General features: G+C 44.8%; 1 protein-coding gene across 1 annotated transcript; it reads left to right on the top strand.

The window, feature by feature from the left end:
- Window positions 1-102: 102 nt before the first annotated feature.
- Window positions 103-27,933, top strand: prr36a (proline rich 36a; the record flags this gene model as incomplete). The annotated part of the gene is made up of 6 exons (XM_083983070.1): window positions 103-284; window positions 15,080-15,733; window positions 15,894-15,987; window positions 21,695-21,873; window positions 22,050-24,668; window positions 26,804-27,933. Exons 2-6 carry the CDS (start codon window positions 15,181-15,183, stop codon window positions 27,931-27,933), a joined length of 4,575 nt encoding a protein of 1,524 aa, XP_083839196.1. The 5' UTR covers window positions 103-284; window positions 15,080-15,180.

The following is a 27,933-nucleotide window of genomic DNA, read 5'->3' as shown; positions in this document are numbered from 1 at the left end:
AGCCCCCCTCCCGCCCCCCACCAACCCCTCCCCTCCCGCCCAGGTCCATCCTTCATGAAGGGGAGCAGCCTGCCGCCGCCTGCCGCTGCTCAAACGTGGAGGGAAGGACACAGAGAGGGACGCCCCGCCGCTGAGTGCGCGGCTCCATTGTTAGTGCGGTTAAATTTACGGTTTTGTCGACATATTCAGTGCATTTTTTTTTTTTTACCTCCACGCTGGAGTCGGAGGGAGGGGACTGTTTGTTTCTCCCGGAGTCTTTGAGGAGCAGAGGCGGTGGTTGAAAGGTACGGACGATTTACTACGTTGCAACGTTTCCAGCGCGAGGGGAATTATTTAAAAAATCTCGTTTAATGTGAAATATCTCAACATCACACTAGCTACCTCAAAATGACCGTTTTGCTTTAAAACGCGCACATTGTTTCATGTGTATTGAATGCACAGACCAAACACGTCCTCTTTGTAATGTGGAGTGGCCACTTGGTGCCTGGATGTGATGATGGATGTGTAATGTTAGCCTTCCCTGGGCGGTGTTGATACCAACGTGGGGGTTATTCCTGCATGTTTAGGTTTACAGTGTTAGTCGGTGCTGCTGTCCTGTCTTACCAGGCTCAGTTTTTATTGACTGGCTTCATGCGTTTCTGCTCTGCAAGCTGCCCCGGCGTGTACCGCTATTGTTCTGTGAGGCTGGACTGGGCCTTTTGCTAAACCAGGGTGAATTCAGCGTGTTTGTTCCCAGAGACAAATGGTGTTATTAAAGCTCCACTTGAGGCTTGGAAAAACACCCAGTAACTTGTAAAACAATGGCTCCAAGAGTAAGGGCCAGAGACCACCCAGGGGTCCTTGACAGGGTCAAAACAGTATGATATTGGCAGTATTGGAAATGTTAGATACTTGTGGAGGGGGAAAAAAACTTTTTAAAGTGTTCTATGCCTTATTAAATATTTTGGGAAATTGTCCATGCACTGATCATAAAGATGAAATCTCTTTAATGTCTCAGATGTCATGTTTATAATTTGAGATCATTTGAAGTCACTTGGCTTATAAAACTTAGGCTATGTGTCAGCACATGTCATATTTCTTGATATTGATTTGAAAATTGGACCTTGGATTTCTTGTCTCTCTTCTTGAGAGTTTTTAAGTCTTCTTGCTTTGTTTCTTGCCAAACTTGCTGTCATTCTTGTTTTTTCCCCCCTGCACAATAAGCAATCTAGACTTGGCAGAGTGGTATGAGAAAAGACAGCATCGCCTGCAGATCTCAGTGATGGAGGGATGTTGTTTATTATTCAGGTTTTGGCTCGGAGTCAACATGACATAATTGGTGTGTTTAGGCCCAGTGGGTGTGGTGGGCAGGACCAGTGACTCTGTCCTTGGCTTCTGGATGTATCTGACATGTGGAAAGTCATTGGAGAGTGTGTAACCCCCCCCAAAAAAATCAATGTACCGCTGCTCCTATGGGTGTGTGAGTTGTTGCTGAGCAGTTTATCGTCAGCAGGGTGTGAAACCAAGTGTGAATGACACACGCACATGGTCTGTCCCTCGTGCCTTTTTTGATGTTCAGGCAAAGCTCCATTGGCTCATTGCAGGGTCACTGGTACTGTGTCACCAAAGGCTCAAGGGCTAAATCCACCCCAACTTGTGTTTCTAGTCCAAAAACATCATGACAACGATGTTTGGATGGTTTTATCGAATGCAGCAGATGGATGGATTTTGGAAAGATTTATTTATCATTGAGTATCCCACAATCCATTGCGCACAGGTCAATATGTTAATACACGTATTAACATATTGCATGCATTACCAACAACAAATAAATGTTCCTTTTTGTTTGTCAAGTTTACCGTTGCACCCAATCAAGGATGAAGAGCATGTCATAATCAATCGTATTTCACCATGTTTTTACAGTGTAGGTCGAGACCCAAAACAGACACTCTCCAAACAAAGTGATGTCATTTTGAGTCAAAAACCTCAAAAACAATGCAAAAACATGCAACATGAAACATGCAAACTATGTAAAAAAAAAAAAAAAAAAATGTCATGAAATAAGTAAAAAAGTGATAGGATAATCAGGCAGTGCTATATGTGTTAAAATGAGTTGACAATTCTCTAAACAGATCATCGAGGTTTAGGGAAGCAAATGAATCCATCCATTGAGTCATTATTATTGGTCTCTCTCTGAGGTAAGACTGTTGTTGACCCTTCAGGTTTACAAGATCCAGCCTCCGAACAGGAACACAGCTTGTGTTATACTGCAAAGCTCCTTCCCCTGTCCACACCTCCTGTTTCCCTTTCCTCTTCCTAAAGGCCAAAGCAAGCCAGTGGACAAGCTCAGAATAGTTTTCATTTCACTGCTCCCTGTAACCTCCTGAAACATAAAGAGGCTGGGTAAGATGATTTGAAAAGAAGAAACAAAGAGAGTTACATCTTTGAACAGGAGTTGTGTCATTCATAAAACGAGTGGTAGTACAGAACATCTCCACAGCTCGGTGCAACATGGATTTGATTGTGACAAATTATTTGTGAAAACTTTATTCCTTGTGTTTGTTTACTTGTTTGTTAAGTTTTAAGTTCAGTGTATGGCATGCCCCCCATGTCTTGGTATGTGTAGTTCATGCAGGTCTGGTGCCTTGTGGGGTGGGTGGCGCAGTTGTTTATTTCAAGCATGACAGTCTGAGAAAAATGCAGGTGGCACCGTGGCTGACACTGCAGCAGTAGACGCTTTAAGATGGATGCCACATATTGGGGAAGTGGAACAAATCTCAATGCTCAGTGACCGAATGAGTGAAATACCCACTCTGCAGTTTGTTTGTTTTTCACTGAAACATCTTCACTACTGTTACAAGTTCTGAACACCCTGTGGACATGTAGCCTACTCATGTAGCCTACACCTTTTCTCTCTCCAAGCGTCAAGATTTGATTTGTGATGATAGGCTTGTGACCAAAAAGTGGTCATCAACTGTCTCCAGTGTCAGGATTTAGTGTAGGATTAATACATCTAATGGTTGATTTGTGCTGTTTGTTCAGCTTTGCGTGTGTGCATCAGTGAAACAGCTGTGAGAGGTTATGGTGGTTATGGATGTCAGGGTCAAGGGTTTAAATTTCCTTCCCACCACAATCACATGGTGTGAGAACAGAATGTACTTACCAGATACTTTTTTATCTTTTAGTATTCATAGTCATTATGGAACTTTTTTTTTTTTTTTTTTAAAGCTGCAATTAGTCACATCAGAGAGATGATTAGACTAATTCACTTAAATTAAAGGTGAAAAGGAAGGTCAGTGCAATATTATCTGAATTGATCCATCTGTAGCCCATACAGAATGAATGCAAAAGTTAATGTTTTTAATTGTTTGCATGCAATAGAAATCAAAGCATTCACCTGCCTAGCATTTTATTTTGGGGCTACAAATAATTAAATAACTGGTTTGTATTAGTATGTTTCTTTTTTCTTTTCTTTTAAAATCAATATATTGTTTTGTTCACACAAGTTTTGAGCCCTTGTGACATTTAATCAATTTATCATTTGATCTTTAAGATGTCAGAAGTTGTTGATTTAAATGGCATCATCTTGATTTATTGCCTTTCAGCTATAGGTTGGTTTTTTTGGTATTCTGTTGAAAGCGTTGGTACTGAACTTTAATCTGCAAAGGCTATTTGTGCCACAGGGATGTTACTTCTCAGTCCGTCCCTTGTCCGAGGAGGAGTCACTTTGGAGTCAAGGCAGCTGAATAGGGAAGACACATCCCCTGTATAGCATAGACTCTAGAGCATTTGCATCTGCTTGGAAGGCAGCTGCTTACCCAGCCTGCAACCAGTGTCAGGCTCGGTCCCACACCCATGGGAATTCAATCCGAAATTTTTCCTGCTCTGCTGCATTTGCCACTCGGGGCAACAAACTGTATTTCATCACCCACCCTTCAGGGTTTGTTGTGCATCTCCCTGTGTCGCTCTTGGCCGTCGAGCAGTGAGATTGTGAGACGGCGTTGGTGCTGTAGCTCTCGTCACTGTGGTTTGGAGGCTGGCACACTCCTGCCCATTAGGATAAAGTGGTGGACGCTGGCGCTGCGTTTTTAGGCACTCAGTCTGTCTGGGACTGTGAATCTGGGCTCGGTGCACTGTAATTATTAAAAGTAGTAACTCAGCACTTTCAGAGTCTGTTTGTTGGTTCACTTTGGTAGCGTTGAATGTTACTCCACAGAAATACTATGCTGTGTGACTATCGTTTTTTTTTAATTGCAGCTTTGCCATTATACTTATTTGCAGGTAATGACACAGAAGTGTAGATTATAGGAAAACCTACATTTGAAAACACAGCAGCTGTATAAAAGAAGAGGCTTCCCCCTCCCCCTTAGCAGTATGTTGCAGCTGTCATTACTGAAGCAGTGCTGTACATTTAGATCAATTTGGTTATTGATCCAGGTCTGTCTGAGTTGGATTTATAAGTGCACAGCAGCTATAAAGGTGTGCAGTTGTTTGTGTTGGGCAGGCTCGCTGTATCCTGTTCTCATCTCATCCTTGGCTCTGCATCTTAACATGCATCAGAAAGCCAATCCTATGTGTTGAGTAATTGGTTTGTGTGTGTGCGTGTATTTCTCACTGTTAAGGGGCGTGACTGTGGGTTTGGCTGTTGCCAGAGAGGCCGGCAGATGAGGTGTGGGATCAGTGTCCATCTGGCCTCAGCTCACCCTGCCCTGTCAGAGGCATGGTAACTGATCTGGCCCGCAGGCTCTCCAGCATTATATTGACTATCTGCCTGCTTGTCTATAGCCAGTTGGCTGGTGCACAGGAGAGTAGCTGCTGGCTTTAATATAGGAAAACTGATGTCAGCTCTGGCTTCTCTGCAGCTAACCATTCCTGACAGAATTGCTTAATTTGACTCTTGTTTTTATGTTGAACTCAAGTTACTGAAAATGCTAGAGCCTTTAAAAAAAAAACAACAAGTTGATGTGAACAGAAGGAAGGGTTTCAGTGTTTCTTATACCTGCACAGTCTTATCCAGCCCCTTTCTACCGTTTATTAGTTAATTGAGTCGGAAGCAACAGGAAATAAAAAAGAGAGGGAGATAACAACTTGGACAAAGGTCCTTTTGTGAGTTTTTTTTTATAGCCGTGGTTTCATTCTATAACTCCCTTGGCACCTTTTATTGTCTATTCATCTCATGCCGACCTGGCATCCTCACTACTGTCAAGCATGCTCGGTTTAAACAAGTTAGATGAGCAGCTCACTCCTTCACTTTTATGGACAGGTGTGTATAAAAGTAAGAGAAAGTGCAAACAAGCAAGTGTGGGAAAAAGTCTGACCTCAAGCTGATGCTTCCCCCCCCCCAGGTATTACAGTTCATGATTTGCAACTTACTACAGTATTATGTGTATGAGACAAGCTGTAGGTCTGCGTGTCACAGGCTAACAGACCTCAGTTCAGCAAACACTACATCCATGTCATTTGTACATCTACTGTATGAACGAGGTGTCACCCATCTTTCCATCGTTCCCCCCTGAAGCCTGTTTTGATGTCCCTGGGGGTCTTTTGGGTGAAGTTACCCATGCCAGCTGCTCCTCTGTCCCGTTGCACCAGTTAATCCACTCGGATCCAACCCCCACTCCCCTCAGCACCACTATGCCTGAGGGGGGGTTACATGGTGCAAATTGCAGACAATAGAGCTTGTCTGCCCACCAACCCCCTCATGGTGCCCTCATGTTAAACTCAGTTCAGCACACAAACACTTAAGATTATCACTGTCGCTGTTCTTTTTGGACCAGCTCTGGCTACACACACTCACTCCTATCCCCCTGATGGTCAATGATGCCACCCTACCCCCTTAACTTGTTCCCCTGGGGGCTGTGGTGACGGCCCCAGGGCCTATAGCTGGTGCCTTTATGAAAAGCCAGCCAGGTTAGAGCAGATTGTAACCCACTTCCACACAGACTTGTAGACCACTGCGCTGCCAGTAGCCCTGAGTCCACCCCCTGGTAGCTGCCACTCCCTTCAAGGCTAACTGGCTTAGGCCACTTAACTTGTAGCCACACTTAACCACCTGCTCCTAATGGCCTTATCGAGTATCTTACAGTCACTTAGCACATGTTAGTATCCCCACTGGAATTGATTAGAATAAGCTGCCTGCTTGATGTCAAGCCCAACCCCCCCCCCCCCCCTTATTTGACAAAGGTCTGTTTTTCTTTTCTCCCAAGAGTATTGACTATGCTAGAGCATCTCTAACTTGTTCTCACCAGTTTATTCATTAGGTTTATTTATTTATATGCACTCTGCCTACACAGATAATCATGATGCTGCTCATTTCCCATGGAGCTTTCCACTAATCTTATCAAAGTTAGAGTTGTAAGCCATTGTCTGCGTCATACTTGTTGGGGGAGGGGGAGCTAATAATTATTGTACTTTTTATTGTTTTGTATTGTACCTAGCCTTGACCAAAGTAGAGTTTGATTCTAAAGTTCACAATTGTCATGGCTTGGCCTTTGGGGGCTAGAATATATAGACTATAGTGTTGGCCTTAGATTTCTCTTTGGATGAATTCCTGCTTAATGCAGGGATTCTCCACAGATGCTGCAGTCTGTAAACGGCAAGGAAACTTACTGAGGGGATGCATCTGTCAATACAAATGCAGTCTTGGAAAGAAAACGGTATCGAGCTTGTCGGCACATGCACACACAGTGTTATGTGGACAGATGAGGAGAATCCAACCAGTCTGCAAGATCATTTAGGGGTTAATGTGTTTCTTTGTCCACTGATAACGAGGTGCATCGAGCACCATTTATCTTGATCATTTCCTGGCAGAGATGAGGAGGCTCTGACAGTAGCATTGCACTCCACACATACGTCGTACACGTAATCATAAAAAGTCCATGATGGAGACTGACAGGGGCAGGAGACCAGACCTGATGCTGAGGCAAAAGACCAATAAGAAGCTCTTCAGAAAGCTCTGCTGCACCCAAAGTGTTCATCTGTCTTGATGTTTAGACTTTAGTTGTGCCAGTACATTTTTGTGGTTGTATGACCAAACACGGCTCCAGGGAGTTTACTGTAAAAGAAACAATAATGATATTGTCAGCGTAAAATTGTTATTTTCTTCACTACTTGACAAACGGGTTTCCCCTAAAGTGTGAAAGCATGAATAAGAAACTTTAAAGCTTTTCATAGCCATAACCAAAGTCCTTACTCATCTTTGATGTGGACTGGATGGGGAAAGTGTTGAGCAGTGTAGGCATTGCTGCATCATGTGGCTTAAACACATACCGTAACTCCTTTTTTTATCAGCACAAAAGCAAGTGATTCATTAAGCATGAATGTAAGGGCCATTTATACAGTTGTATGACTCTGTGATCTTTTTATATAGATATTATTTATCAGGGGACAATGTAACATTAATGCACCAGATTTAGCTATATGCTGTTTCCGTCCCGACATATAACAGACACAATTTATAATACAAAGGAGAAACCTGAGGCATAAAATGATACAGATGGACAGAGGACAGCACAGAGACAATACTGACATACAATTACCACATTTTTAAAACAACCTGATTGTTAGGGTGCAGGGAGGGACAACACACGAGCACAAAAAAACAAAAAGGCAGTCCAAGTTATAGACAAGCATTAGCTCTAGTGGTTATTTAACTTTGTTTCATTTTGATTCCTTGAGGCCGGCACGGGGGCACACAGCTCTCATTAAAAAAAACAGGTTCACAGTGGATGCGCAGGCAATGGGAAAAGTGATGTTACTACTTATGAAGATAAAGTTCAGTAAACTTTCCCTCTTGTGATAAGCTTGCTAGAGGAAAAGGGGTCAATGTGATGTGTTGTCAGCGCCTGGAATAGCTCTTACTGTCCCCCCATTTTTCTCAGCAGATCGAGGGAGTGTTCACACACAGTGTGTGTTTCTGTGGTTTTGTTTTTAGTGAGACCATGCTGAGAAAGAATGCCCTCACTGCGCCCCGCAAGAAATAGGGCTGTGTTGCTTTCGGTGTGTGTGGTTTCACTCTGTCTGTTGGGCAGCCTGCTGAGGAATGCTGCCAGAGATGAGTGGGTGTTGTAATGTAAACAGTCATCTCTGATCTGCGCACCTTGGCCATGTCTTAAGAGTTATGTACAGCTGACAGTTGATGTGTGCCTTGTTTTATGTAAGAAAAAAAGAACTTAAAGAAAGAGTGTGCTTGAAAAGAGACCACACATCTGAGTATGTTACACGATGGCAGAGGATGGCAGTACTCAAGAAACCAGTTCTGAACTGATTCATCCTCTCAGGCAACCAGTAAAACATCTTCCATACTATAGCAGCGGGTTTCCTGACAGACAATTTCCATAGATACAAAGAATGTCCGTTTGAACACGTCCGTGCTCTTCACAGCCGGTGGGACGTTGTGCCAGAAGTCAATAATCCAATAGCTGTGTTGCACAGACAGTGACAGCAGCTGACAAACTACTTCAGCCTTCACTGACTTGATGTTTGTTTATTGGTCGTTTCTTTACCTGGTGCGAGCTGCCTCCATCATTTTAAGTTCGGCAAAATGATCCAATATAACGTGGAGTGCAGGCAGGTATTTCACAAACTGAGCTCTACGCACACAGATGGACTTATCTTGTCCCCCGTCTGTGCCTCGGAGGCCAGATGAATTACTTTTTTACAAAGGTCTCTGAAGTGGCTGAACTCATAATTTCCTGTTGATTGATGTAGAAATAAAAGTTATCATGAAATCATACATACAGTATACGGCTATTTAAAGACCAAGTTAAATCTCTTAGTTTGTTAATGAGTGATAGCGTTGTTTCCTTCTTTGGTTATCGAAACTTTATAAAACTGTGTTATCATCTCTGTTTGGCCAGCGAGAGCACACTGCATTCTTGTTAAATATTTCCTCCTTTTTTATGAATGCATTCTTCTGTTTTGCTTGCACATTATTGTACAACACAAGCTTGACCTCTTTAGTTGATATTGTGATACTCATTTGTTGTACTCAGCCAGAGCCAGAGTTTAAAGTCGCTTTAGTGAAATAGATTTTGTTGATAAATTTCCCTTTTCTCTTTTTTTCCTCTGATAAAACCTCCTGAAGGTCTCATGATCTAATGTATTGGAGTGAGGGAGCTGTAAAGACATCATGTGCATAGATGGAGGCGACTATTGAGCAACGTCCTCTATAGAGTTGTGTGTTCACATATTCAAGGCTCCAACAGTTAGTATGAACTCGGCCTCTCCTGTCAGCGTGCTTTGAGGCGTTTGTGTTCCTACAGCAGATTGAATTTCTCTTCTTTCTCTCTCCAACTCAGTCACTCTATGCGTGTGTGTGTGTGTGTGAGTGTGTGAACTAAACACTCACTTGATGATACGGCAGAAACAGCACCGCTGCCTTGTATGGTCTGATGGAGCAGCGAGCCTTTACACGCACACACACAATGTCCCGTTTTTATTGGAGTCAGTTTACCTAGCCACTTTTGACATGAATTTGCTTTTAGGTTCCTCATTGGTCACTGTGGGCTACTTCTGTAAATTATTTTTTTTTTAGTCCTGGGCATTAAGGAATCTGAGTGAAAGTGAGAGCAGCTTTCCACAGCTACTCTGTTGCGCTGAGCTCCAGGTCAGGAACCCTCCCCGTTTCCCCAAATATGATTGAATCTCTTGTTCTTCTTTCATTCCATCACATGAACTGGCTCCCATCTCCCTCTAAACCTTCATTTTCTCTCCTCACACAGTTTCAAACACACACACACACACACACACACACACACACACACACACGCACACACGCACGCACGCACATGCACTCAATGCTTCCTGTGTTTCTTCCTGTGTACACATCTCTCTCTGTCACACACACTCATTATCGTAACACACTTAGACAACATTGCCTGCCAAACACTCCCAGACCTGTTAGTTTGGTCAAGTTCACCAAGCCAAAATGTCCGAAGGTGTGGCTCAAGAAACACTGTAGATGAATCAAGTGCGCCTGTGGAATTGAGAGAATGCAGGAAGTGGCGGGCCACGACATTCTTGTCTCACTTTCTGCATGTGTATAAATTTGTAGGTGACATTTTCATGTCTTTCTGATTACTTTTTTTCTTCTAAAACACACTTTTATTACAATTTATGAACTGGTGTTGGATTTTAAGCATCTAATAACGGGACAGCAGCCACTTAAGACCAGCTGTCCCTTAGTCACTACCCCTTTAATTTGTGCAACAAGAATGCGCCTAACTCCAGCTATTAGTTGTTAAATAGTCGGCATGAACTTTGATATGCAAGTAATAATGACTTTATTAAACTTACAATGGACTCAGTCAGAACATCCTTTAACCCCAGTGTAACACACCCACTTGCCTGCCAATGACCCTTTCACTCTTTTACACACACACGCAAACACACAAACACACACACACACAGAGCGCCAGCTGTCACTGTGTAGCCCTGAAGACGAGCGGAAGTCTGCAGCGCTGGAATGTGGATTGGTCGGATGTGCTCTTGATACCGCTGCTGCTTTAAGCATTCACTTTCTATAAGTAGAAACCCAACGTCATGCAAAGGCAGTATGGGCACATTTCATGTGCAAATATCGTTTTCTTTTTTGACTTTTTGTTTGTTTGTTTGTTTATTAGATCCCCATTAGCTGCTGTACAAGACAGCAGCTATTCTAACTCTTCCTGGGGTCAAGACCTTCCTTAACTTGATTTCCTGTTTGCACAATTGAACTGTCATTTGGCAAAGACAACAAGAATTCACCTGAGGAATTGTGAGCAGCTGGAATAAATGTAGTTATATAAATAAATCAGTTATCATGAGGCTTTCTAATATTATTTTCTGTTACTCAACAAAAAAATTCAGCTTTGATACAAAAATGTGCACAAAGAAAAATATGCCTAATAGTCCTTCTGTTATGTGTTTGTATTTATCTGCAGTCAGTTTAGTGTGTGAGTGTGTATATTAACAGTCTTAGTTGTAGATCTACAGATGTCATTAAGCCCCAGCATCAGTATCAGCAGCCCCCCCCCTCCACCACCTCCTCCTCCAGTCTGCACAATGCATTCCAAACCCCTACCATGCTCTCAACACAACTAAATCCCTCTCTGCTTGTATTAGACACAGTATTAAAAGTGACCCATTTTATCAGGCACCACAACCGATGTCTGGGCGCGTAGAGCAACAGACTGAGAGACGGGGTACAGCAGATGTAATTTAACTACCTTAAGACAGGTCAGGAGGAAGATTTAATGATGCATAAGGCCGTAGTTATTTATTAGAAGAAGGGGAATGTAAATACCACCGAGGCCATTGAGTTCTTTCTCCGTCTAGACAGACTCCCTTTATCAATCTTACAGAGTGGTCGCTGCATTTATGAACACAACTTTCTCCTGCTTTGGCTTAACATACAGTATACCGCAGCCGCTGGTAGCTTTTTCAGCTATTCTACCGTTTGTTTTTGTCATCAGTGTCACAATACTTACAAGCCATTATAATTGTTACCAGGGGTACTAAGCTCTTTGTGTTTCAAGCTATGGGGCTGGTTGAGAAGAAAACATGCCGTGTCCTCATTCAATATAGTTATAAATCTTCAGTGAACAAGGATTTGTTATGCAAATGTGGACTGAGAGAACAGATTTTTTTCTTGTTGTATTTCATCAAAATGCATGAGGCTGGTCGTCTTGACCAGTTTTTTTTTTTTTTTTAAACGCTGCTCGTATCGTTGTGCAGTAATTTTTCACAACATAAATTCTGGATCCCTGACCCAGCGTGTCCCCCGCTAGGTGTCAACAGCTTGTAGAGGCACCAAATTGAGTTTAGCATTGGTGTCAAGTGTGACATTTTCTGAGGGATTTGGAAACGCACACCAAGGCTGCAGAGCGGTCTCGCTGTTATTCGGTAAAAGTCTTGTCTGTGCGATGTGGATGGGATTTTAATGATCCATTCGCGTCCTTTCTGTGCTGCGTCACATAGTTTTCAGCTGGTCAGTGATGATGCCTTTACTTGCCCAGAAAGGGGTCATCGCATGAGGAATGTGATTCATGCTGCTGTCTGCTAAGCCCCTGGCATTAGTAGCTTGGACTGGCAAAACTGTGCCATGCCATGCACGTCACAGTGCCAACGAACTCCCCGACTCACCCCTCTTTGTGTTTGGACCAGCTCCTGTCTGAGTAAAATGGGGGTTATTCACATATGGATCCACAAACTTTCTTCAAGGGGCAAGTTTGACCTGTACTATCTGTTAAAGTGTGCCTTTTTTGTACACATATTGTCAAGATTAAGATCTAGGATGTCTTATCAGGAGGAGCCACCTAGTTAGTGTTTCTTGTCGTTTTTTTGCTTCGACAGTTTCTACAAAAGTGATAACACATTTATTTATTTATTTATTTTACAATTAGATCTCTGCTTTATGGTTCCCAATAGGGGTGGGACGATATGGGTAACTCACGATTCGATACTGTGGCGATATTTGGCCCACGATAATGATAATATCACGATACACGATATCTGCGATATTCGATATATTGCAAGAAATTTCATCAACGATATATCACGATATATGTGAATGAAAAAAAAAACATAAAAAGGAAAAAGTCTCATGCATTAATTCCAAAACTTTGTACAATGTACAAATGAATAAACACTGTACAGCTGGAGACATTAAAGTGCATGAACATTAATAACATGTCTTATGTAAACCAAGACAGTGCTTTATGATACTGAAAAGTCAGTAGCAACTTGTTTTATGTAATTTTCCATTCATGGTATTTAAAAATCATTTTCTGTAACATTATAAGACAGCGCCGCCCCCATTTTATACAAGTGCAAGTTACAACAACATATTTCAATTGGATTTAGGTCTGAAACATGATTTATTATTTGAAAAAAAAATTGAAAAAAATTTTTTTTTTTGAATTTTTTTTTTTTTTGAAAAAAAAATCGATATTTAAATATTGAATATCGATATCGTATCGCGGTATAACGTATCGCGATATATTGCCATATCGATATTTTTGCCCACCCCTAGTTCCCAATTTGCTAATGGCTTCTTCATACCCTTCCTGGTCCATATAAATGGACTGATGTTAATGGAGCTGCTCAGCAATGTCCCAAGGGCTGTGCACATTAGCTAATTCACCCTCATTTGAAGCTTGACATTTTCCAAAAGAAGGGACAATCCAAACATTGTTACTCGACACCACTTGGCTTCCTCTCTCTGTGAGATTTGTAACTACTGATACCAGAGGAGAAGGAAATATAACAGAGGGGGCAGTAGGAGTGGAGGTTCAGTTGAAAGCCAAGGCGAGTTCAACTTAAAGCTTGCATGACTGAACTGAAGAGGTGGAGCCTGGGGATTTTTGAACAAGAGAGTTGTGGGTTTCACTGGCTACATGTACAGGTGTGTTTGTGGTCTGTGAAGTTGTGTAGTTATTATCAGTACTTACCTGGCCAAACGGGTCTCTCCGGGAGCGGCAACAAATGGATATTTATTCACTTGTGGTTAGATTTGATTAATCTTTTGTTTTTTGCTCAACTGGTAACCATTGCATTGATGACAAAGGGGAAAAGCCGTACAGATCTTTTCATCTGGTAAATGGTGAAACAGCACCCCAGTATCACATTGCCTCGGTTGTTAATGTGTAACCAGTGAACAAACTGTTTCTTGACCTTAGGACAAGAATTAGTGTTCCTTCTCCAATGCAAGTAATCTTAAAATATCAGTCAGCCAGAGATGAATATGGTTGCTTAAATAACATTAATCATTGTATAGGCAATAGTATGTTCTAGTATCATTGATTATTATGTAGTTGCTAATCTCACATTTATGGAAAACTTTGCTTTTGGGAACTTGACATAAGATATTTTTTTTATTATTTATTTACTATTGTTAATACTCCTGCTTTTCTCACCTTGACCTAATTCTGGGTCAACATGTGTTTGTGTACTGTCCCTTCGCTATTTATAAATCTCTTTTTTGCTCCTTTTTTTTTTTTTTAAAGGTGTTTGTTTTATTGCATAGCTTTTGTCAACAGAGGTCTTTGCTGTATATTTCTATCCATCTCAATATTTTGTTTCCTCTTCAGTCCATCTCTTGCACAGCTTGTTTCCTCGGCCATGCAGAGCCTCTACTGGCTAGACCATCTGTGTAGCAATTTACTGGAAGCAGATCTATTAGGAGTGGGAGGATGGGACTAAGGAGTTGAGGAGAACAAGTGGCTATAGGAAAAAAGAGGGGCGTAATCGGATGGGGGGCGGGTAGCAAATACGATGGCCAGAGGGGCAGAGGAATGGTGAGTGTGGGTGGAGAGGATGATTGAAGGGAAGGAGGATAAACCCAAACGGATCCAGGAGGAGCTCTGTCTAGTCTGAGAGAGAGGAAGCTAGACTTAGGTTAATGAATTCAACTCCATTCACACACACACATGCTCCACACACCATCCCTTTGCAGCTTCTTATCCTGCTCTTATACTCCACACTCATTCCCAGTGCTGTCAATTGAGGAATTTCCCAGCACACAGATCTCTTTTAAGTAGTCACTGAGCGACTTGATGATTACCATCTGCGTTTGCTCAACGTGAAGGAAAGCAGTGCCCAACAAATGGGCCATTTACTACTTGTTGTCCGTCTCCTCTCTTTGCTCGCTCTGTGGGCTGTGTGTCATGGCAGGAGATTGTGAAGCTTCTCTTGGCTTTCAATACCAACCCAAACCACAGCTTTTTCCTCTTTCAACATACTTGAAGCCATTTGGAGCACAGTCACAAGTCATCAACTTTTTGTATTCCTTTCCCCATAAATCGTGTGTTTAAAAATTCCACTTTTCTTTGAACTGTGGTGTTTTTAAGTTTAGTTAAGTTTTTGCTGTGTCATGCATTATGCTGCATCATCTTTGTTGGTTATGTGTTAAACGACTGCGAAGGAGTGACCGGTTTAAAGAGGAGTTTGGTTGGCATTTCACACTGCTCACTTCCTGTTTTTCTGATTTCCCCCAAATTCCACGGAGGCCCCTCGCCATAAACGGAATTTCCTTTGGACAGCAGGGACGATGTTATGACTTCATGAGTGGTTCAATTCTGCATTTTAAGATACTAATTTTTATTCTGCTTTGCTTCTACAGGACATTAAAGTGTGAGAGGAGTTTGTCATCCAAGACCAGTGTGAGCTACTGGACCCTAATAAACAGCAGCAACATCGGTGTCCACGACTTTGGAGTAGGGGATGAAACCGGATGGGGTTACCATGGAAACCACAGAGCCCACGGAAGCTGCAGCGATAGCAGAGACCCCTTCATTGCAGGACAACTCAACAGAGCAAGAACCATCTCAACCAGAAGATGCTGCGAACATTGCCGTGCCCGCTGCTGCTCCAAAAGCCAATGGCAAGCCAGTGGCGACAGAGCCCAAAGTCAAACCAAAAGCTGCGACTAAAATTCAGCCCGCAACTAAAACACAGCCCACAGCCAAATCTGCAGGGGCTTCTGGATCCAACTCACGGCCAGGTACTGCCTCACACCGTACGATGAATAATGTCAAATCCTCCAACAATGCCACTGCAGCTGCGGCCAAGAGAACGACGGCGCCAACCGCAGCAAAAGCATCAGCGTCGGGGGCCGTACCCAAAAGACCACTGGGTGCAACAGCATCGGCTACACAGCAGACTTCCTCTGTTGCTGCTGCCACAGCAAAAAATGGTACCAAACCCACAACAGTGAATGGCACCAAGAGGAGACCAGTAGCTGAGACTGTTAATGCAGCAAAACCCAAAACCGCAGGTGAGTCTAAAATAATAATAATAATAATAATAATAATAATAATAATAATAATAATAATACGTAAAAAATAATTGTGTGTGTAAGCATTTTAAGTTTTCTGTCATTGTTTTCTTTTTTTCTATCCAATCTCATCGGCCCTATCATCTTCTCTTTTTTGCAGTTTCTACCAGCAGACCAGTGGCGACCTCTGTCCCAAAGCCCAGCACTTCAACCACAACAAAAGTTGGCAGTGCTGCTGTTTCAAAGACCACAAGGTATGCATGCATATGGCAAACAGGCAACAGGTGCCTCATGGAACTGTGTTTAATACCCCTCTCTTACTCACTACGTTTCTGTCTCTCTGAGATCCGAACATTGTAATCCCCTTACAAACTGGATGAGACTGACTTTGTTTATCTTGATGCCCTGAAAGGGAGCAGCGGAGAATGATGCCCATTGTGGTCTTTGGGCTGTTATTGAGTCAAATTTCGCTTCAAGAGTGTGAGTCATGTCAGCAGAAATAACCTGAGACAGAGGGCCTTAACAGAGGCAGCGATACTGAAGAACAACCGCTTTGTCCAAAATGGACCCCCTGGCAGCAAGCAGCCCCACCTCCCCAGGGCAGGGAGCTATTGACATGGCTCATAATCCCTCTTGTACTGGCCCAGTGGTTTTGGACATGGAGTGGTGTAGTTGGATAAAACTTGCTCAACTTGTTGCTCACTTGTTGCTCACTGGTCCTTTCCTGTCATTTCAACTAGAGAGCTTTTTACTTGACAGAAATCTTGAAATTCAGGCTTCCATAAGCAGTTTGCCAAACATAATTATCAGCCGGAGGCCAAAGCAACAGCTATAAAACATTTTTCATTATAAAACTATGTAAACGCATGTTTTGAACTTGATTAATCATGAACTCATTTGTGGAAATGAAGCGATCCATCTCCAAAGTTTAGAGTCAAGTCTATAATTCGCCAATCCAACATCTCTCCACAGGATGTAATGTTCTGTCCTGAGAGGCCTCATTAGATTCTGCTTCTACTTGTCTTCCCTCTTAATGTTCTTCTATTAGATAAAGGAAAAATGTGCTGCATCACTCCATTTTCTGAAGCAGCAGAGTCACTGAATTGTTTCCTGCTACAAGAAATAAAATAAATGCATGTGGAACCAACATCAGTTTCTCCACCGAAACTCCAATTTCATATTTCACACAGGAGATGAAGCTGTTTCATTAAATTGCGGCTGAAACAATTACTGACATGGTCAACTGGTATATTTTATTACTCAAAAATGAACAGGGTTACTTTTATGTAGAAGTTCACAATGTGGCAAGATGTAGACAGTGAAATTGTGGAGCTTAAGACAGGGTTTTTTTCCTCCTAGTTGTTGTTGTTGTGGTGGTGTGTGTGTGGGGGGGGTAACCGTGTCAGGCTCATCCTCTGAATTAATCAGATGAGGCATTGAAGTGTAGGAGTCTGATTACAGTCGCACATCATCCTTATGTGACCCTTCAGGCTTGTTCACCAGGATGTGACATTAGACACTTAGCTCTCAGCTTGAGACACACGGCGGCACAACAGGAGAACAGCAGCAGGTGACGGGCGTCGCGCGGTGGCACGATGCGTTTTTTTTTTGTGTGATGGCAAAGTCATCAGCATCTTGAATCCTTTTGTGTAGCAACCACACAGCAGTGGTGTGTATTTCAGTTTGTGTCTGTGTTCGTGCCGGCTCTCTGGCAGAGTGGGACACCAGTACAAATGGACCTTTCTGCTCAAGCAGTGACTTGCATTAGTCGTGACACTTAACACAATAGCACTAACCTCCATAGCAGCACATCCAACAGAAGTGAATGGTGTAAAAGGATTTGGCAAACTACCCAAGGAGATTATTTAGTTGCACCGCAATGGGTCCATAGGTGTCTCTTTGTAATTCTAGCCAGGCCATTGTTTCTCATGTTGCTGAGACAACAGCAGTCATGGTGGCCAAACTGTCGAACTTTTTTTTTCCAAGTCAAGTGTCTGCAGGTGAATATTGTTTGTTTTGTAGTCGACTTAAAAGACTATAGTGAGGTCAACATGCGCAACAACCACGTAGTGGCACAGTGTCCAATAGAAAGACCAGCTCATTAAGTATTGATGTTAATTGGTCCAGAGGGAGAAATAAAAACCAATTGATTTTGAAAAAATGAGCCTCTTTCAAGAAGGGTAAATGAGATTTGGTGATGGGTTCTATTAACTGCTAAGGATTTGTGCATAGGCAAGGTGCCGATCTGATGTGGATGTAATGGGGCACGGTGATGGAGCAGGGCTGTTTCACCTGCGTGTTGCCACTTCAGTGTTTGTAAGTAACAGTATGTAACCAAGAAACATGGAAGATGGACAATTCATCTGCATGACAGGAGGATGTCTCTGTCCAAGTGGTCGATCAGAAGCCTTGATAGCCGAGGCCGAAGCCAAATGTTATAAAACCTGGCACCCACTCCGCTCTGCTCTCCTCCAGTGATAAGTTAGTGTCCTTGCACTGACGGAGCAATCAGTCTTTGCCCACCCCACCCCCTCTTTCAATCTCCCGTCTCTTGCCCCTCATCCCTCTTTTCTGCCGTCTGTGCATGTACACTGCTGGGCATTTGTCCAGGATCTCCTCAAGCCCTCCTTACAGGCTAACCTCCATTTACCATTCGAGCTCATGCATCATTTAGCTGCATACAGGGACTGGAAAATGCACAGTGAAGTTGTGTAACACGAGGAGGACAATGATGTAGTATGGCTTCGTGTTGCTGAGCAATCTGTAGCATGATTAATATTCAGTCACATTTGGGAACGGACAGAATTGCAGGAGGATAGTTCCTTTTGTCTCTTAAGATAAAGAATTGACCTTAATTTAAAAACCAGAACAAGTCGTAATGGAGAACTGATTAAAGTTCCTCCAAATAAAAGCAATGGTAACACACTTTCTTCTCAGCCTGTCGCTGTGTTTGTTTCTCCCACTGACTCATCCCCTGATTTCCTCTGTGTTGTTCCATTGGACATAAAACTGTGTCACTTCTCCCTGACCAGTCTTGGCAGGGAACAGGATTACTGGCCTAACGGAAAAGACCCATGGCATCGATCACAGTGACAGTGGGTGCCTAGGGCCTCATAAGAGCCGGTGCTGTCTGCTCGGCCATTGCTAGGCTGCAACACTTCATCTAAATTCTCCACTGAGCTGATTCAGGGCTCCTCTTCTTTATTGTCAAGGAGATGTGTAGGCCTGCAAAAGCCCCAGGAATGTGTGCTCCTCTCAGGAGGGAGTAAAGCAGCTGGTTTTGGAAAGCCTACAAGCCAAACAAGGTATTGTTTGGGTGCTTTATTTCCATTTGTTGTCTCGGAGGGGGCTCTTGAAGTGATGAGGGGAGAAAGGGTGGGAACAGAAGAATGTGTATTTAAACTACATTTTATTTGTAGGATGAGCTACAAACTGCTTTCTTCCTCTTTGGCTTGATTAAAACAGAATAATTGAATCCATAAGCGGGTATGTCATGGAAGCAAGCCTCCCAGCTGTGTTTTGGGAATAAAGAAGATGAATTCATGGATGGAGTGGGTGTGCCTCCACTGAAACTTTCCTGACTCATGTTTACACTTGATTTCACTGCTGCTCAGCATGTTCCATTAGTAGTATTTTATATTTTATCTGTTGTGAACATGAGTGTACCTTAAAACAAAGAGAGTCCATGATGTGTAGCCGTGTCTCTGTGCTGACCTTTGCCCTTAAAATCCTGTAGATGGGTGTATAGCGCCTCTCATCCTCTCTTTGGACCGTTGATTTGTATTGATCCCCCCCTCCCCTCGTTGGCAGGAAATGTAATCCATACTAATACACCAACATCAGAAGGGCCGGCCAACACCCACAGACAGTGTGTAGAGTAGTAGCATTAGTGGGTCTGTCTATTCCTCCGTGTGTCGTCCCTCTGGATCAAACCTTTATGAGTTCTGACTCATTGTAAAAGAATGAAGGGAGGGGTTTGGGGATTTTGGGGGTTTATAGTGTGTCTGTGACCTCTCCTTACACTCTCTATTCCAAACCCTTAACCACTTCCTTCATTTCTCCCTCCCTCCCACCCTCCCACCCCTTCAGAGGAAGCCTTGTCCACCTTGATTCTTTTACTCGAGTGCTCATGTCAATTCAGATTTGGCTCACATACAGGATCGGACATTGGGAAAAAATGACCTTAATTAGCTGCACCTCACGTTGCAACCCAAATCCAAGGGGCCAATTACACTATCCCATAACTATGAGTCTGTGTCTGGGCAGTGACTGTGATCTCAGAAACAAATGGTCATTGTAATGGTTAATGTCATGTGGGAGCGGCATCTGTGCTGGCATGCTACTCCACTGAACTCCATCAAAGTCGGTGTGTCTTTGTCAGTTCATGTCTACATCATTGGTCGTACAAGTAGGCAGACCAAGAACCAAAAGAAGACATAATGAAGATTACTGTAATTGGTGACTGGGTCACACGGTTCTTTAAGGCAATTACATTTGACTTTGCAGTGCTTGCTGTTTTTTAAAAGTCGATCTGTCTGATTAGAGACAGATGTCAAATTATTTACACTGCTGAGGTTTTGCATTGTTTCTGAACACAAGGGTTCAAGTGGAGAAACGAGGACTGGTGCTGCCTGCGGCTGACGACTCGCCCATTTCACAGACTTTTGTTTGTAGGTTAGCTGGTGCGGCAGTGCATTGCAGCACAGACTATGTCAAATTCTTGGAGCCTGACTAGGCAAACGCATTGTGTTGAGATTTCACAGATCCTAGTATAGCACAAGCATAAGCAACCTTCAGAGCTGTATGTAGGTTACTGCTTTTTCATATCACTGCACTGCAAGTATGATGCACAAATGCCTTCTTACATTTAACTCACCTCAGTACACATCTCTTTCTGACTGTCACATTTCATATAATAATAGGGTGTTGGCAAATGGTAGTAGTTTATAACTGCTTTCTTCTGTTGAGCTGTTCAGAGTGGCTATGTTGTTTCTAGAGCAGAATGTGCATACTAGCCCTTCACGTGGCCCTCAGTGAGGCCCTGTTTTGTATTACTGAATATGATTTCAAATTGTGATTTCTTCTGTTTCATATGAAACTGAAATTGTGCCTGGCACAGTGCTTAAGCAGATGTCATTACGAACCGTAATGGGACCAGTTTCAGTGCAGTGATGGAGTCAATGACCTGATTGGAATTTGTCTAAAACATTTTTTAAAGAAGATGCCCAATAACTATGACTAAGCTTGACCAAACTTAATTATCTACACCAACCACCGACATTTCATAAACAACAATTATTGGGGAGCCGTCAAGGCAGCATGTTGATGCTTACATTTGACATGTCGATGAAAAACAATGCTAGGGACAGAAATTTCTGCTGGGTTAACTTGGGACACTCATTGATTATGGTAAAAGCATCATGTTTTGTGTTCAGGACATATTGTTTTGGGTTTGACCACTGACAACTGAGTTTCTCTTCCTCTGTCTCACAGTGAAAATCATTAGTCCATGTGTATCATGTCTAATAAAATTTGCCTTCACAGTACAATGTGGTCCTTTCTGCTACTGCCACTTTTCATTTCCTCAGATGTCATCTTGTCTACCTTTTGCATTACCTCTTTGTCATTCTTCTCCTGTTAAAGCTTTCCATTTCCCTTCCATCTTTCTTCCTCCCCCTCCTTCTCATTATATCCTGCCCTTGTATCTTGGTAGTGAGAGGGAAAAGAAGGAGGCATTAATGTGGCAATAGATGGATGGAACTGTGTTAATGTGTTCCCATTGTTGAAATTGCTTTTGTGGTTCACATTAGAACAGGTCAATTATTTATGCTTGTACGTGCATAGTGAGACGCAGCATCACATTTCATGTCTGGACCGTTGCCAACAAATTTAAGCCGTGTTTGTTTTTATTCTTCAGTGTTTGTTTACCACCTGACCATGTCCTCCTTTCTCTGCCTCCAGGCCTGCTACAGCTCCCTCAACAACTCGGTCTGCATCCACTACTACATCTAGGCCCACCACAGCCGCAGTGAAGCCATCCACCATGACAACTACCAGAACCACTGCTTCCAGAGCTGCTACAGCGCCCCCTACTGGCAGGACCACAACGGCACAGCCACCTAAAGCTGCTGTCAAGAAAGGTTAGAAGTTATTCCTTGTTCTGGCCACAAGACACTTATCTGACTGGATGCTCAAATGAATATTTCATAGTGTGTCTGGGACTGAAGTATTTTTAGTTGACTGTTGAGTCAAAACAGTCACAATCACACACAAAAAATGAGTGCATTGAATTTTGTCGGTTTTGTCTTTGCATTAGTTGTGAGCCAACCTCCTCCTGCTACAGCGGCAAAAAAACCTGCTACCGCGCCACCTACTACAACATCAGCTGCTACCAAAAAAACAGGGCCTTCGAAACCCGCGGCCGCTGTAAAGCTCAATGCTGCCTCCAAATTGTCTGCAGCAGCCAAGGCAGCAGACCCCAAGGTGTCACAGCCCAAAACTTCTGCAAAGCCGCCCACAAAGAAACCCTTGGCTGCTGTTTGGTTCCCTGCCACTAACAAACAGCCCCTCGGTCGAACCCCACCTGCCTCTCCAGCCAGCAAACCTGCAAATGGCACTACATCTCAGGCAAAACATGGACCCAAACCCACTCAGGCTGTCCCACCTTTCACTGCAGCCAAGAAGAGGGGGGCTTCAGATATCGCTCCACCTGCTGTTGAAGTACAAGGCGCTGCCGGTGCAGTGGTAGCAGTTGCCACAGCAGCAGCTATTGTTGCAGAAACACAAGCAGAGGCTGCAGTGGCCTTACCACAGGAATCAGCCCTCGCTGCTTCTGCACCAGAAGAGGTTCCTCCCCCACTCTTAGCACAGAATATCCCACCAGAGGTGGAACCTCAAGAGCCTGCACAAAGCCAAGCAGCTGCTCCCACCCCCCCACAAAGCCCTGTCAGGGCAGCCTTACCACCAATACCTGCACCCCAGGAACAGCTAGAAGTCAGTGCTCCTTTAATAACAGCACAGGAGCAGATCCCTGCCCCAGCTGAGCCTACATTACCGCCTGTTGCCTCCCCTCCACACCTGTCAGAAGACCCCGTCTACTTGCTCACAAACCAAGCCCCATCCACATCCAAGAGCCCCCCTGCAGCATCAAACGCCGTCCCTCAGATAGTTCCCCCAACTGATCTAAATGAGGAGGACGATGAAGAGGAGAGGGAGAGAAGCCAACTGGTTTCCATGTCTGAAATGAGTGGGACCACACAACCCACAGAAGAATCCCATCCCGGATCAGCTGGACCGGTGGGCTCTGCTTGGCGGGCCGGCGGCGCCTTGCTCTCTGAGCTGGACTCCGAGGATGTGAGTGGCAGTCAGCAGGGTGCGTCAGAGTTTAGCACGCCTGGCGTAATGGAGGGCACAGAGAGCATGGACGATCTGGGAGACGGCAGCCTCAAAGGAGCCATCGACATGGAAGGAGCCTCGGCAGGTTCCCCCGACTCCGAGAAGGTTCCTGAAATACCAGCCAACGACTTTGACGAGGACGAATACGACGAAGACGACGACAACGACCGCGTGTGTGACATGGACGTTTGCTCGGAGCGGACGGACGAACTGCCGAGACCCAGACACGACAACGATGTGGACGAGGAGGAGGAGGAGGAGGACGACGACGACGTCGAGATGGCCAGCGAGGGGGTGACGGAGAGCGGGCTGGAGAGCTACGGCAACGCGGACGAGGATGACTTTGCGGAGGATGAGAGGCTGGACAATTTGAACAGAGTGGCCCAGCCCCCGCCTCCCCCTCCTCTGCTGCCCTCCGCCCCGGCTGCTCAGTGGGACCAACCGAACCCCTTCGCCGACCACTGGGCAGACCCTCTCCAGCCTCAGCAGGCTCTGGAAAACTTCTCTCAGGTGGCAGGAGCAGCTGGAGCAAGTCCTTTGGTAGACCCTTGGCAAGCAGACTCTGAGACCCCGACTCAGACCCCCGCGCAAGCTTGGCTGGAACTAGGCTCTGTGCCCTTTGTCAATGAAAACCAAGAAGCCCCCCATCATTCCTCTGGTAAAAACGAGGCCCAAATGTACCTGGATCATTCCAACCCCGCTCCGATGCATACCCTGGCCCCGGCCCCCCTCTCTGCCCCAGGAATGTCTCTGTCCAGCACCCTCAGCAGCGAGACCAGCACGCCCGAGGAGCTCGGCGACTACAATCGTGACGGGAAGCTCCAGCCTCAAGATGCACAAGCTGCAGCGCTCTCCCCCCAGGACGACATAGACAACCAGGACCACTCAGAGAGAGGAGACGGGGAAGGAGAGGAGGAGGCCGAGACCCTGCCAGCCGACGAAGTCCTCGGAGGCCCCGCCACCGCACCCACCTCCAACCCCTCATCGTCCTCGGTAACGGAGGACGAGGCCAGCGACACGGAGGGGGAAGCTCAGCTGGACGACTCTCTGGAGAGCCCAGCGGTCTGTAGCATCACCTTCGACAGCCAGCCGTCAGCGCAGCGCTGCCTGTCCACCGTGGAAGAGGGAGAAGAGGCCGAGGTAGAGGAGGCCGGCGCGGGCGAAGACACCACCCCACCTTCGGCCACCTCGCTGGCGTCTTACGGCTTCGACACCATGACCACGGCTTCAAACTCCAACGCTCAGTCCACGGGCGAGAGCTGCATCAAGAGCCCTGGGATCTTCTCGCTGGAGGAGCTGCCCGAGGAGCTCAAGGAGCCCGACCTCCAGGAGCCCGGCGCCCAGCAGGGCTTCACGGAGCAGCAGTACATCGAGTGCGGGAAGCAGGGGGCGGAGTCGGCGGAGCTCGATGAAGTGCCAAGGGCAGTGGAAGACCCCTCGTCAACTCCGTGCACTATGCAGCAACCAGAGGAAAACCCAGACGACGTCCAACCTCCCTACTATTCAGCTATCTGTGAAAAGACTGAGAACTCTTTTGCAGGTAACGTATAGTTCATCATCTCCCTAACAGTCCCCTCGTCTCCCTCTGGCCCCGTTCTAGCCTCCCAAAAACAATATTTCACTGTTGTAGTTCTTGTTGTCAATGTTTGTCCTGAAATCTCTGGGGGTGGAAGTAATCAAAGTAAAACTTAAAAAAACAGAGAGCAAAAAAAGGGAAGGAAAAAAAAAAGAGGACAGCAGTGGCTCTTCCCTCTGATATAACATTTTCATTATGAGTATATGGCTTAAATTCCTGTATGTGCAATAGCTACTACTATTTACTCCTAATGTCTGAGCGTGTGTGGGTTTTGGTTTCTGTTTTATTTAACGCAGAATGATGTGGTTGCCCTGAAATGGCATGGATTTGACTTGTCTGTTTACAGCACTTAATGAGGGAAAAACCAGAAAATGCAGCATAACAAAAGAAATGTGGAATGAACTGTTTAACATGTTTTCATGTGTATTTATCCTTTTGACTTAAAACTGATCATTGAAAATGATTTTTTGATTGTATATTCATGTTTGATTTTGCTCTCCTACTTTATGATACAGGCAATCTTCCTTATCCTCAATCACTCTTCATCTCTTCTTGCACTTTAAAACTGTACCCCAGCTTTTTTCTTGTGTTTATCCATCTTTTGGAGTAATGAACCTTAAAACTTTAAATAAAGATTAGATTTTTACAATGATGTAATTTCTCACTGTACAGTTTTATTGAAATCAACACTTTGAGTGTAAGGCATATTTATAATCTGTTGAGCTATGGTGCAAGACAAATCATCCAACACTACCTGCATCTGTCAGTCTCACAAACTTTTTTTTTTTGTGTGCCTTGTGGCTCTAGACATCCCATGACATTGCAGACACTCAGTCAACAGTCACAGCCCATCAAGGCCCAATTGTTGTCATACACTCACACAGACACTCATGCATAATTTGTGGCCTTTCCTTTCAAAAACTGGAAACAACTCGTGCCCGGCCTCGACGACTTCACTCGCCTGACAACCACGTAACTGGAGTGAACCTGCTGTGATCTGCTGTGACTTGATTATCTTCTCATACCCGGATCAAACTTCAGCACCAAGGAGTTTGACATCATTGTCCAGCAATCAAGACTGACACAATTTTGCTTGTTCTGCTGCCACTTTGATTTCCCTCCACTGTGGGTGTGTTGCTCTTTTCTACTGCTTTGTTTTTATTTTATTTTATTTTATTTTAGAGCCATTCCTGCTGCACTGTTCTACAACAATGTATTCAGGTTTACTGAGCTATGCATGTCACTGTTGCACAATGACTTGACTTTCATCTCATTATTTTTGATTGGTTTGTTCAGGGTTAGCCAAATAGCTTGGCTCTAGGTATGGATGTACTTGAGGTGGAATAATCTCCAACCTTATCCCGATCCCTTCTAAAGCCAAGCTATAATCTCAGTTTTCTTGTGATGCTGGATGTATATACAGTAAATGCATGGAGAGCTTTTGCATGTATCACTGGTTGACTAACTACAAACTCTATTCACGGGTGATGACAGTGTAAGCTTGCAATTAGCCTCTCTGTGGTTGTTTGTCTCATCTTTGTTGATAGTATTTGCATATACAGGAAGTTGGCTGCTTTTTTTTTTTTTGTTAGCTCACAAAATCTTTTTGGGTGTCATTTTTAAAAGAAAAATTACATGTAGGAAAAAATCATGTAAAGTAACGCACAAATGCTCTCTGCGCAAATTTCCGTATGCTGGCCCCAGTCACCACCCCCAGTCACCTCACCTATGGGTCACTATTTTCTGGTGTGTTCACCATTTTTACACAAATATTACAAATATGGGTCTAATGTAGACTATCTGTCACTGCTGCAAACAATGTCCCTCTGTCATTTTGCTCAACATACAAATCTATACGTAGTTGCCTGTCTCTCTAGTTCTCTCTAGGCCACTGGCAGACCTTTGGGCTTGGCTTCACAATGCTTCCTCTCTTCCCTTAGCAAGTATGAGGCTGTGAGGACCACCCCCCTCCCCCCTCCCTCTACACCCTCCTGCTTGTTACTCACACTGCACCGCTGTCACTGTCCTGCTACCTGTGACTTCTGTTTTTATAACATCACGCTACTGTAATCTTCCTTCCCACTTCCTCTCACACACAGGCTTCACTGCACTACCGCACCCTCACCGCCGTGATCACGCAGCATACCCTAGAACCTACTGCGACATCGTCATACCTCACGGCGCCTCCGTCACCCCGACGAAGCTGACCTGCGCCGACCTCCCGCCCAGGAGCCCCGGGCAGAAGGCGTTGAGCCCCCAGCTTCTCCGGCTGGAGCAACACCAGAGACAGCTGCTGGAGATGCAGCAGCGCCGGGATCAACAGAGCAGACCGCTGGAGGAGGCAGAGCAGGAGAGGAAGAGGCGGGAGGAGGAGGAGCAGAGGAAGAAGAAGGAGGAAGCGGAAGAAGAAATAAAGAGAAATAAAGAGGAGGAGGAGAGAAAGGTGAGAGAGGCCGAGGTGACAAAGAAGGAAGAGGAGGAAAAATCGAAGAAAGAAGAGGAGCTGAAGCAGAGGAGAGACCTTGAACTACAGCTGCAGCAGCAACAACAGGAGCTGCAGCAAAGGCAGCAAATCATGCAGTGGCAACAAGAGCTCCAGCAGTCCAACAAAGGTCAGGCAGTGCTGTTGTCCCCCTCCTCGGGCCTGTGCACCATCTATGAAGCCTTGGAGAATAGTGATGAAGAGGGAGCTGAAGCAGAAGCTGAAGAACAGGGAACAAAGGAGATGAACCACGCCGAAGAGAAGGAAGAGCCAGAGCAAGAGACGGTGAATGAAGACATGAATGGTGATTGTGAAAGGGTGACGCCAGATGAAGATACACATGGAGACTCTTCATCGTCAACGGAGAACCTGCCTCATCACCAAGACTCCCCTCAGACGCCCAGCAGCCCCTCCCAGGACGGAGACAGCTCCTCCCCCTGCCCTCCCGAGTCTCCAGAGCGACCGCCACCCCTGGACCTGGATTGGGGGAAGAAAGTGGACATCGTCCAGCAGCTGATCAATCAGACTCTAATGCTCAATGGGGACGGCTGCTCGTCCCTGCTGCTGATGCCAGGGGGCGCCGGAGGCACGCTGAGCCCCCTGGAGAGCAGCCTGTGGCCCAGCCTGTTGCCCCCCCTCACCCCTCCCTCTGCCACCGTCACCTCTGTCAGTAGTTTCTCCCCAGAGGCCACTGGGAGCTCACCACAGGGAGAGTGGACAGTGGTAGAGCTGGAGACGCATCACTGA

Source organism: Trachurus trachurus (genome assembly GCF_905171665.1).
Source record: "Trachurus trachurus genome assembly, chromosome: 1".
Taxonomy (NCBI): Eukaryota; Metazoa; Chordata; class Actinopteri; order Carangiformes; family Carangidae; genus Trachurus; species Trachurus trachurus.
Note: the sequence above shows the minus strand (reverse complement) of the source record. Positions and strands in the feature narration are given on the sequence as shown.